The 12,299-nt window shown below is 35.8% G+C and overlaps 1 protein-coding gene across 1 annotated transcript; it reads left to right on the forward strand.

The window, feature by feature from the left end:
* Positions 1-511: 511 nt before the first annotated feature.
* Positions 512-5,705, forward strand: si:dkey-8e10.3 (serine/threonine-protein kinase SBK1). The gene is made up of 4 exons (XM_042004343.1): positions 512-657; positions 1,401-1,563; positions 3,316-3,518; positions 4,083-5,705. The coding sequence occupies exons 2-4, from the start codon at positions 1,401-1,403 to the stop codon at positions 4,674-4,676; spliced, it is 960 nt and encodes a 319-aa protein (XP_041860277.1). The 5' UTR covers positions 512-657; the 3' UTR covers positions 4,677-5,705.
* The last annotated feature ends 6,594 nt before the right edge of the window (positions 5,706-12,299 follow it).

Raw genomic sequence — 12,299 nt, forward strand, 5'->3', positions numbered from 1 at the left:
TAGGGTCACTTTGCCATGGGATTCAATAGGGAAGTGACCCCAAACTTTTGAACAGTAGTGTATATCTAAAACTTCAGTTATGTATTCAAATTAATAAAATTTATGTTTAATTTAAATTAATTAGACTTATCAACCACTTTATAGTGATTGCCTTGTTAATTTAATTGAACATCTAACAGTAGTCATACTTGACATTTACCTAGATGACTATGTGTTATAAGGACAAAATAAAAATGTGTGAAAGGAATACACATTTTAGGCTATTGTACTTGTAGAAACATTAATGAATATTATTCCAATATAAAAAGTGTATGCTTCACAAGCTCACAGCACATGTGCATCTTCAAGCTGATTATATGTAGGCCTGTGTGTGTGAGAATGTGTGTGTGCCGTTGCAGAGACAGCATAATCAGCTGTTGAAGTATGCTCTGGGCGGTCACAAACATTTGTGCCAGCCAGTGAAAAGCTTTCAGGTCCACTCATGCAGCAGCAGAAGCAGCAGTGAAGGTGGAGGACTGACGGGACCGACATCCAGTCTGCATATTGATTACCTGCATTTTGTAATGCTGGTGTGAGTGTGTGTGAGAGTTTTTTTGTGTTAGGACTGTTTGTTACTAAGTCTCCAGTAACTGTGTTGGGATACAGTGTTAAAAAAAGGTAAGAATCCTGTAGTTATAAAAATCTAATCATTAACATGAGTTTTACCAGTGTGATTAAGAGTTGACTAAATAAGTGCTAAAAATGATGCTCTGTGATGTTATGAAAAAATGGTTTCACTGTTCAGACTTTTGTGGGAAAAATAGAAATAAGAAGGGCAGATAACAAATCAACTCTATTTTATATAGTAAAATAATAATAAAATAATTACACCCAAACGACACAGGGGGTCCCCAAGACTTTGTACATTCAGAGCCACTGATGTCCACACGTCCCTATTTTGAGAAAGAAAAGTAAGCCTATATGTTGTTAATTTAACTTTGGCTTTATTGAAGGACAGAACTCAGCCAGAGTACTTTATTTATGGTGAGAATCTCACTTTTGAAAGCATAAAACCAAATATGGTTTCAGCATGGAGTGGGGCAGAGGGTCCATGGCTTTTCAGTATTTGCATGAATGGGGTTCACAACGAAGATAGGTCGAGAATCACTAACTTAGATGAAAAAAGGTCCAGCTGTGCTTGAAGGCATATTGATAAGCAATGATGTGCTTTTACTGAAACTTAGCAATAACAGACTTAAACACTGATTTGTCAGAGGTCAGGATGAAATGTGGATTACTAAATTGAAGTACTTGGCAAAATATTTGGTGTTCATTTGAGCATGAAATGTGAGGATAGTCACTTATTTAAAAATGAATAAGTTAATGAACTAAAGACTGTTTCGTTGTTGTTGTTGGAAAAGATGATTGAGCTGGATCTTGCTGATGGCAGCCTGATCGATGAGTTGATGGAGCTGACGGCTCAGAGTATCAGCAACCTGGAGATCCAGGAACGTTTCAACATCATCAAGGAGATTGGCCGGGGGAAATACGGCAGAGTACTCCTTGTTACGCATCGCTTCAGAGGTATGACCTCATATTTTTCAAATCTGTCAAGGAAAACTGATGTGGTACCTGTTTCTGTTTACATTAAATTACACCGGTAAAATATATTACTAATGTCCTGGTCCCTGAAGCCCTTCTTACCTAAGAAAGTTTAAGTAAGTAAAGAAGCAATGTGCTTTATAATTCTTGCATTAGTAATTACAGATGACCTCTGTGCCAAATAAGTATTTTTAAAGAAACCTACCAACAACAACAAAGGTTTCCGATCACTCTACCCCAAATTCAGCCTTGGTCTAAGATTTTCTTCAAAGGAGGTGTCTTCACCAAATTTTAAACTACAGATATGAATGAATATAGAATGTCTTTTGTCACATAGATAAATGCATGAATAATTTTTAATAAAATTTCAGAGAGCAGAAAGAGAATATTTCTTAGGTTTTATTTACAACACTTGTTTTTGGAGAAAAACATCACACAATATGTCCTGTTTTACATAAACCATAAAAGGCATTAAAACTTATATGCATTTTACTTAATTTTAAAATGGCACAAACTTCACTTGGTCTTCACAACTATCTAAGAAAAATTGTCTTAGCTCTTGTGGTCTTTATTTTATAGTTAGTTTACAGAAAAGGGGGTCGAAGAGAGAGGGTTAGATGTGCAACAAAAGGCCTCAGGTGGGGCCAAGCTCCCCGTCAAGGAGCTGTACCCTTCATATAAGAGAGGGTGGTTCAACCAGTTAAGCCTAACACCACCCCATAATTATCAATATTAATTTAACATTTATCACTTAAACACAAAACAATAAATAATAAAATCAACTTAAAATATAATATAAAATACAAATAATAATAAAAAAAACAATATAAAATATAATCAACTTCTTCCTCCTCTTGGAGGTTCAGACAAAGGGCATGTTGCACATTATGGCAGCAAATATGTCCATCACTAAAATGATAGATAATGTACCTTTATAATGTTATAATCCTTTACCACCACCCTCCCAACCCAAATTTGTTTGTAGTTTTTTTTATTACAGCAGGTGTTTGCAGGTGCAGATCTTGTGTCTGCGTCATGGCATCGTTTGACCTCTGCATGACTTCTGTTCCCTTTCTACACCATATACGACCACTCCGCTACTGTTTCACTACCGTTTCCTGGTTCCCCCAAAGCCCCTTGAAAGACCAGCAGGTGTCTGTTTCTGTGTAAACCAAGGAAAAAGTAGTGGGAACACAAACAGTTGTTATAAGAGTATCCAGGCTCCCTTGAACTTTGTCACCGCTGTCTCATAAATAGGATAAAACAAAAATGAATAAATAAATAAATAAAAAAAACTTGATTTGACCCACACTGGTGGCTCTAAAATCCATTTAAATAGATCAAATTTGATCCACAACAGCCGGAGTGTGCAAAAATTTGTAGCACCTATATGCAAAAGTATAGAATTTAAAAATATTTTCATTTTTGTGTATTTTGTCTCACTTCAGAAAAAGTTGTCAAATTTAAGACAAAAAGAATGATGTTTTGGGTGTTTTCACTGCTGTAAAATGTCAAAACAAATGAAATTTGACCGAACAGTATGTAATAATAACCACAGGAGCATGCGCATGAGAGAAAAACTAAATATATGCTTCATGATTTAGAAAATATTGGGCATAATGCAAAGAACATCTCACTGAAGCAGTAAGCACAAGTGTTTGTAACTTCTAATTCCTTAGCAGTACAAAGATGATGTTGATATTCTGTGATAACCCTGGTATGGATGATCTTCAGGGACTCCCATGGCCTTGAAAGTGATGCCTAAAGCCTCAACTAAGCTGCAGGGCTTTCTGCGTGAGTACTGCATCTCCTTACACCTGTCCTGCCACCCCTGCATTGTGGGCCTCTTCGGCATTGCTTTCCAATCTAAAGAACACTACTGCTTTGCCCAGGAGCTTGTCATTGGGAGAGACCTCTTTGCTGTCATCCAGCCAAAGGTGAGTCACTCATTGTTACAAAAGGACTGAATCAGGACTACAACTATGCTAGCAGAGCTCTGAGTTTGTATTTAGATACACTGTGCTTTAAGGTGAAAGCTAACTGAACAGTTGTCAACATACTAATAATAAAACTAACATGCAGGTTGTAATTTTTTATATATTTAAAATGTTTGCTATTTGCTATTTAGCCTGTTAGCATGCTTGTCTTAACTGTCTCAAAACAAAAAGTACTAGCAACACCAAATTATTAAGGTGAAGTATTATGTTATCCTGAGGATGAGTCTCTTGGTAACAGTACTGTAGAAATGCAGCGCTTTGGTTACATGATACTTATAGCATATTAGCCACAAAAAAGGGGACTCTGCTGATGGCAGAATTTGCAAAGTCTTAACTGGAGCCCATGTGAACGTTCTCAATAAACACCAGGAATCTGTAGGTAATTGCAATGTACACTGAAGTCTAGTAAAACTTGCCAAAACCTGCATTTTCATTTCACAATCGTGATGTAATTGTAAATCCAAAGTGAAATGATACAAAAATTCTTTTCTTTAATGCCCCCAGGTGGGTATCCCAGAATCCTCTGTAAAACGTTGCGTCCTCCAGATTACCAGTGCTTTGGAGTTCATTCACAGCCATGGCTTGGTGCATCGTGATGTCAAGCCTGAAAACATCCTTCTGCTGGACAGTCACTGCTGTCAGGTCAAGCTAGCAGACTTTGGGCTAGCACAGAAGAGAGGCACCTTCATACGCTTCATCACAGGAACCCTGCCCTACATGGCCCCAGAACTTTGCACAATGGCCCTGCTTGATGGCCAAAAAGAAGTGACTGCTCCACCTTTGAGTGTGGAGCCCAGCCTGGACACCTGGGCATTTGGAGTGGTTATCTTCTGCATCCTCACTGGCTACTTCCCCTGGGAACGTTGCATGGGTTCAGATGACTTCTACCAGGAGTTTGCAGACTGGTGCAGAAGGGAGGAAAGACCATATGATGAGGAGGACATTCCTCCTTTGTGGAGAAGGTTCACACCTGAAGCCATGGAGATGTTTAGTAAGCTTCTAGCTCTGGATGCTGGAAAGAGGTGTACGGTGGGGGAGGTTAGAGCATTTGTGGAGAAGGGCTGGTTGAAGAAGGAACATGGCAACCGAGATCAGTAGAGAGCAGGGTGAGGGAAGGTTTTTGCTTCTAGGGATGATTAGAGGTATAGAGAGGTAGACAAACAGCCTAACAACACTAAGAATAAGTGACACAGACCTTAAACTGACTTTGACCTAGTATTCATTTTGCAGTTTTAAAACATGACAATTTGACAGGGTCAGTAGTAAAAGGGAGAATATAGATCCTTTATTTAGTGCAAATGTAACAAAGATAAAATATAGATTAAGTAAAATTTAGAAATACAAAATATAAAAAGGTTTTGTCCCCAAAAACGTAAAAAAATACAGAATAAAATCTTCCTTGTATTTAACTCATTGCCATTATTACACAGTGCCTGCATTTCTAGCCATTTTCCAATTCACTTATCTTTTTACCACTTTCTACTCACATGCAAATGTTGGCCACATGAACCAACAAACATTTGCAGGTCAATGGTTTCAATACTTAATGATGGTAAATGGTCCGTATTTATATTTATATTACTTTATATATATATATATATATATATATATATATATATATATATATATTGGCTAGCCAAAAGAAGAAGAAAAAAACCTTACATGTAGGTTTTTGAAGCTAGCTCATAAGTTTAGGTAAAATATTTCCCTAGTTAAATCCAGCTTATAACTCTTTCCTTTTTTTATTTTTTCATTTTTTTATATTTTGGCCAGGCAGTGCATCTTTTATAAATGCCTGGTTCAATTTATGCAATTTCCTATATAATTCTAGTTTAGTCTGGATAATGCAACAGTATGAGAATATGACCCAGAGAAAATGTGATACAAGAGTGTGTTACATCAGGGGGGTCATTTTGCCAACCTGCGGATGCAACACTAAAAAGATTTTTTTTTTCCCCCTTTGAATCCTTTTATCATATAGAAGGAGACAAAGCTTCAGTAAATAATGAATTGATATACATGTGAGATTACGTCTGGCTTATATTTCAAATAAATTATGTCAAATGCTTACTAGCTTAAAACATTCACTTATCAGCTAACATAACAAAATTGATTAATTTGTTAAAATATATTTATATCATCATATATATATATATATATATATATATATATATATATATATATATCATATAAAGTTAAAGTAATGAAACGGAGTGCTGGATAATGCAACTTTAGCTGTCACTAAAGAGACCTGATTTTCTCCCTGAGTTGAACTCAATGCTGATATTGATTTATTGTAACGCACATCGAGAACTCAGTAATGAACGCGCACCAGGTCATTCTAGTACTGATGTAGCTCCTGTAGAGGACCCATGCATTCAGTACATCCATGTCCAAAACATTATAAAACACCAACAGGCCACCTTTTAGTTGCAGCTTGAGTTGAATATTTTCTCAACATCTTGTCATGAATGTCTCCTCCTAACTTGGTCTTATTGTTGTAAGAGGAGCTGATCATTTCTTCCCCCATCTGAGTCTTCCTCATTTTTGTTAGAGCAAATGAATGAGGAAGACTGAGGAATGAGGGGGTGCTGCTGCCACTGAACATTGCAGTCATTTATGTGGTTAGCCTTGTCTTACTGCAGAAATTCATAGACATTCATTGGTCATTAATACTCATTTTAGGAAACCCTTACTTCGTATAAATGTTGAAACATAATGTATTATCTGAAATCAGACGTAAAAAGGACTTTTCCCTATTTGTAATTTTTTTTTTCTATTGCAGCGTTCTTTTGTTGTTGTTGTTGTTTGTCCATTGTTGTCTATTTGCCCACACAGTTGACATTGTTTAACTATTAATCATTTCCAATAGATACCACTATATTGTGTGTAAAAATGGAAATAAAACAAAAGAATTATCTCTCATTATTTTTTTTTCAATCCTCTCTATTTTGCAGCGTTATTGTTCACTTTATATTGAGATTTACTTGAGATTACTTTACATTTTTAATTTTTCTTAAAAAAAATCCCCTCATCTACAACAGCCTTTTATAGTACTAAAAACACAAATATGAATTAATGTTCAATATATTTTATGCAAACTGGACCATTGGTGCTTTGATTATTGAAGGCCGATATACATGAAAGTTAGCAGCAACATTAATTTATTATATTTTGCTCAATGTCAAATACTCCCCTTTTGAACCCTAAGAACAAAAATGTGTTTATGAAAAATCATGTAATTAAAAAAAATGTACTATTATTTATTTTTTTATTTATTTTTATTCTTTAAACTAGTATCAGTCCTTATGACATATATCAAATATTAATTATTCTTTAAACTTTTTAAACAGCACTTTTAAAAAACTTTTTAAATGGTCTAACGACAGAAAAATGGTTTAATGGTCTAACAGCATACATATATTTCTATATACAAACTATAAGAAATGAAATATGAAAACTAGATTATTTATGCTTTATGTTCTGCTAGAACAAATGAGGTGAAGAAATGGTCACATGTGATGGTAACCCCTCTCTGTCATCTCCAGCACAATGCTTGTTTGTTTTTTGCTAGCACGCCAGCTGATCTGCCAGTGCAAGAATCACCCCTCAGGTGTATGGTAATTTGGCATTTCAGGCTCCCACATTTTCAGGCTACACCTAGTCATATACATTGACATGTACTGCCTAAAAGCGCAGGGCCATTTAGGCCCTTAGGACGTCTGCTTGGATGGCACCGGCTACTCATTAAAGCAGACATCCTTGCCAGGGTTGAAAATCAGTTGAAGCCAGATAGTCCACCCAACATCACACATGGTTGTAGCATTAATGTCCTTCCAGTCGGCAACCATCCTCCTCCTAAGCAGGTTTGTATATTTGATAATCAGACTGTTTAGCTCTGTAGTGAAGAATAAGATGAAGCTGTCAACCAGTTCTTCAACTCAGGCAAGTGGGTCTGGATGTTATTCCTGTGCCCAGAGGATTCCACTGGAGGGCAAAGGTATTTGTGGGTGACCACAGAATTTTTCCACTTTTAGACCTCCAAGACAGGTAGTTTCTGTGGCTTCTTCACTGCCATCAGAGGAGTTGCTGGAGCTGGTGGACAATGACTCAACACTGAGGGGTAGTCCTTGTCATCATCGTCAGTCACGGTCACTCATGGAGGTCATATCTGAGGTGTCACCACTGTACTCACCGTCCTCTGGACTGCATTCCACAATGTTTTCTAGGGCCTCTACTACAGTGTAATGATGGTGTCAAGTAGGAAATGAGAAGGTTTTCTTCAACATTATACACTGTGCTGAAGACACAGCTGCGTAAACGAAGATTGGGTCTGTTTTGGTTTTCACAGCAAATGTAACTTTCATGTGCTAAAAAAAGATTCTGTGTTATGGAATTTTTAAAGCAGTGATCTGATGTAGATGTGTGTTTTATGTATTTTATAATAAAAATGTGGTGGTTCTTTGAAAGTTTGGATAAAAGTTACGCATGAACTGGAAAATATGGAAAATGCACCATTTAAAGCTGCATGGGCTCATACGTATTGATCACACAGTAATACAACATGTATGCTGTAGATAATTACACGTCCACTAAAACATTAAAATTCAAATGAGGAGCTTATGTTGGCAGCAGAGGACGGAAGAAAAAGTGCAAGCTCTCCTTCGCAGATAAAGTGGGTATTTTCCTTATTGGCATATCTTGTAAAAATGACTTAATCAGGAAGGGAATCCCTCCAAGCACAAACAGAAAGCCCTTGGCCTCAAATTAAGTGGAGAAATGAAAAGAAAAGTCTAAAAAGTCACACAATGGTTTTCAAAATGTACATTTTTGTGCTTAGGGTACAAATGGGGGATGGTTTTGGTAATGTTGTTTACAAAAGCCTAAAACAAATTCTAAAAAGAATATAAAATATGCATTCTTTTGCATCCCTTATCTTAAAAATGGGTGAGGGGGAATATAAAATATGATAGAAATTAAAATCCAAAAACACGCAAATGTGCTTGGTTGTTGGGTTAAGTCACATTAATGACCCTTAGTACCTTTTCTTTAGGTAATCTCTTCACACTACTGCAGCTGGATTTCTGTCCTTCTACTGTTGTCTTGGTGCATGAGAACAGCTGAACAAGATCTGGCCCAGATCCTGAACTTGTTTCTACCACTCATGCTTCACATGCATTTATAGGGCATTACGCTAACCAGGGTCATCTTTCAGCTGACCCCTAGGCCCAAGTGCCCATCCAGCCCTGCCATACAAACAGTAACACCACCAATGTAAATCCCACTGCAGAGCTTTTGTGGGAGGTTGACTCACCAACTATTTGAAGTAGTGTCCAACGCTCTATCTGAAGGCACTGAAGTTATGTTGTGCATACCTGTTCTGTGTAACAAGACAGTGCAACCTGTATGTTTATTTTCTGGTCATATTGTTTTGCCATTAATTTGAAAATTAAATTAAATAAATTAAATATGTTTGTTTTAAAATTATTATTTTGCAGATAAGAAGGAAAAGGAAGTTGACTGATAACATTATTAAACATTAGCAGAATTTCCAGTAAATGAAAAAAAGCATATTCTTATCTCATTATCTCATTCATGAAGATTGTTTCTTGATGTTCGAACCGGCATGATTTCCCTTTATCTTATCACACTCCTGTCTGACACTACTTAAAAACACCAGATTAGTCAATCACCATGCACCCAGAATGAGAGCCACACATGAAAAACATAATGGTAGTAATGAAATAGTAGATTAATCATTTGCTGTTACATAAATATTAAAGCTTTTAAAGCTTTAGTAGGAGCACAATTGAGTTGCAAGTTTGTGGAAAAATCTAGCTGGCTTTTATTCTCTCCTGGAAGGACACCTGATCTGCCTCTTACGTTTTCCAACAGGAAAGAAAAATAAAGTTGCAGCGGAGCCACTTCTTAATTTATTAGCATTTTTATAAAGCTGCAGACTTGATATGTTTATAATAATTATCACTACTAATACATTACCAATTAAAAAAATTATTTAAATGCATTTACCTTTTTGAATTATATTTTGTTAATCCATATTTTTGTTTTTCACCATATTTTACATATGATGAAACTCCATTTCCCAGTTTTTTTTTCTTAATTATTCCTGAAAATAACAATTTTTAACAATTTCACAACACTTGGGAGAGTATGGAAAATTATATTTGATGAAGTAAATCATTATTTTTACATGATTGCAGTAAAAAGCATTGGCATTGCTACAACTTGCACTGAGTGCTTGTTTGTTTAAAATATAGTTGTAACATTCAAAAGCTTTAATAAAAGCTGAATGATTTATGACATTAAAGATGTTATTCATTTTCAATAATTGTCAGCAATAACATATATATATACATACAATTTGTCACTTGTTTATTCATAATATACTTCTATCTATCATCATCTAGTCATTCATTCTCTCTGAATAAATTGTATTTTTATAACTTTGGTGTGAACCAAAGTAATGTGATAGTGTGAACCATAAAGCACTAGTTTCCTCCTTCTCAGCAGAACCATAAGCTCCTTAAATAGTAAGGCCTAATAAATATGCCCAACTGTTGAAGGAGCTGAAACAAGAAAAAATAATAACAATAATTTAAAAAAATCCACTTCAATATTCAGTGTAAACCTACATGTGCTAAGTAAAGCAATTTTTAGCTACACAAATCTATGTTGCATAATAAAGGATAGTCAGTTGCACAAATAAGGGCCAATGATATGTCAGAAACTTGTACTTATAATAATAAATCATGTCAAAGAAGCTATGAATTTAATTGTAATTGTGAGAATATGAAAAATAAATCCTTGAAGAAATTAGATATTGTGCACATAAGTGCCACTGATTTTCTTTTTAAAAAAAACTGCCATTTTTATATTACCATGTGGAAATTTTCAAACAAGTTTATAAAAAGTGTACATGTTGTTTTTCTTTTTCACTTGCAGCTAGCTATCCATCATGATATGTACTAAGGTGTTAACTTTTACTAACATTTTAAATTAGGACTGTCAAATAATCACAGCTTACAAATTAATCATGATTGTTCACCATTTGTTTTTATATGCCTGAATCAACCCGTTTTTACTGTGTTATATCAACAGAAAGAGCCAATGCTTCCAAATATTTACTGTTAATTGACCTTCCCTTGGTAAACATATGTCCAAGGGTCAGTAAATGCAGCATGTAATGTACTTCTATATGTTGTTCTGCATAATTTCTACCATGTTCTAGATCATAATTCAGAATTCATATTTCATCATCTCACGAACTGTCTCAATGGTGAAAATTCATAAATCCAGCAGATGTGACAACTGAAGTTAAACATCCAACATTGACGAAAAAACTCTGATAAAACTGATGACCTGGATAAAAACAAGTTTTTCCTTTGATCACTGAAGTGTGAGTGCTTGTGCGGCAGTGATAAAAATCCTACAGCAGCAACACCTGTTGATAAAATTCTTCTTTTTTTTTTTTTTTTTTACTTCAGACGATCACTTTAGTTGTAATAATCATTTCAATATATAAAAGATCTAGACCAAAAAATAAGGTCTTATTTGGGCCCTCCTTTTCTGGTCAGTGCTCCTGCCAGGACCCCCTATCAGAATTTTTCTAGATCTGCCCCTGCAATATCTGAAATATAAATCCTTTCTACAGCTACATCCTTTTGTCAGCTACTGTGTTAAAAAAGGTCCTACCAAAAACAATATTTTTAGGTAAATTTGTGATGGACTGCTAGTTTCCTCCTTCTCAGCTGAACCATAAACAAATGTAATGAGAGAAAAGCCTGTCAGCTGATCAATGACACAATGCACAAACGGAGATAACCAGAGAGCCAGTAGAGCAGGCATGTTTGTGCAAAACGCAGCTGGGCTCTCACAAGCTTAAAAAAGAATGCAGGAAAAGTGCGGGTGTGGAAAACAGTGCATGTTAAAACACCCCCATTCTCCACAGGGGTGACCATGGTTTGCTCCATTAACACTGTTAATTCTCAAGTCCATCCATAGAATTTCCCCAGTCCGATCTTTTACATCTCGCTTCTCCACATCCTGCTGTCATAACAGAAAAATGACAGATGTATGGGGCTTGTTATGTGTTAAGTTAAAGACTTTAATGTTATTAATTACATAAATTAGTTAACACCAATAATGCGTTATATTTGACAGCCCAATTTTAAATACTAAAGAGATACACTGGAAACAAAGTTCATAAATATTTTAACTTTTGTTGCTAAAGGGGGGAATAAAATAGTTGCCCAATGAACCCAAAAACAAGACAAACGCTGAGTCTAAAAGCCAAACACAAAAATGATCTTTTAATTCCAAGTGGAAGGAGGGTCAGAGGATCATTTCAAGACTTAATTTAATACTATGCTATCCAGTTTAGCCGGAACTACCTTGTTATCAGCAAAGAGAGTTTCCTACAATCCTTCAATTTCAAGTAAGCACAATATTTAAAATCTCCAACTTTGTTAGGCCCCACTGCATCCTGGTCTGATGGCATCTATTTAAGCTTCAGCCTCAGTAGAGTTAATCCTACATCATGAGCCCTCTGGCTCTAACAGCACAACTGGGTGTGATGTCTACATATCACTCAGAATCACTGGCTACAAATTAGTCCCTCTGGGCATATCCATTGGCTCTGTGATCTTAGTGGCCTTTGAGTAAGTCTTGACTTAATATGTGAGGCTCTTGCAGGTCTGTCAG

Source organism: Melanotaenia boesemani, chromosome 13 (genome assembly GCF_017639745.1).
Source record: "Melanotaenia boesemani isolate fMelBoe1 chromosome 13, fMelBoe1.pri, whole genome shotgun sequence".
Lineage (NCBI taxonomy): Eukaryota > Metazoa > Chordata > Actinopteri > Atheriniformes > Melanotaeniidae > Melanotaenia > Melanotaenia boesemani.

Coding starts and splice junctions, on each gene's coding strand:
- si:dkey-8e10.3 (XM_042004343.1), top strand. CDS start 1,401: ATGATTGAGCTGGATCTTGCTGATGGCAGCCTGATCGATGAGTTGATG. Junction 1,564..3,315: donor TGTTACGCATCGCTTCAGAG/GTATGACCTCAT, acceptor GATGATCTTCAG/GGACTCCCATGGCCTTGAAA. Junction 3,519..4,082: donor TTGCTGTCATCCAGCCAAAG/GTGAGTCACTCA, acceptor TAATGCCCCCAG/GTGGGTATCCCAGAATCCTC.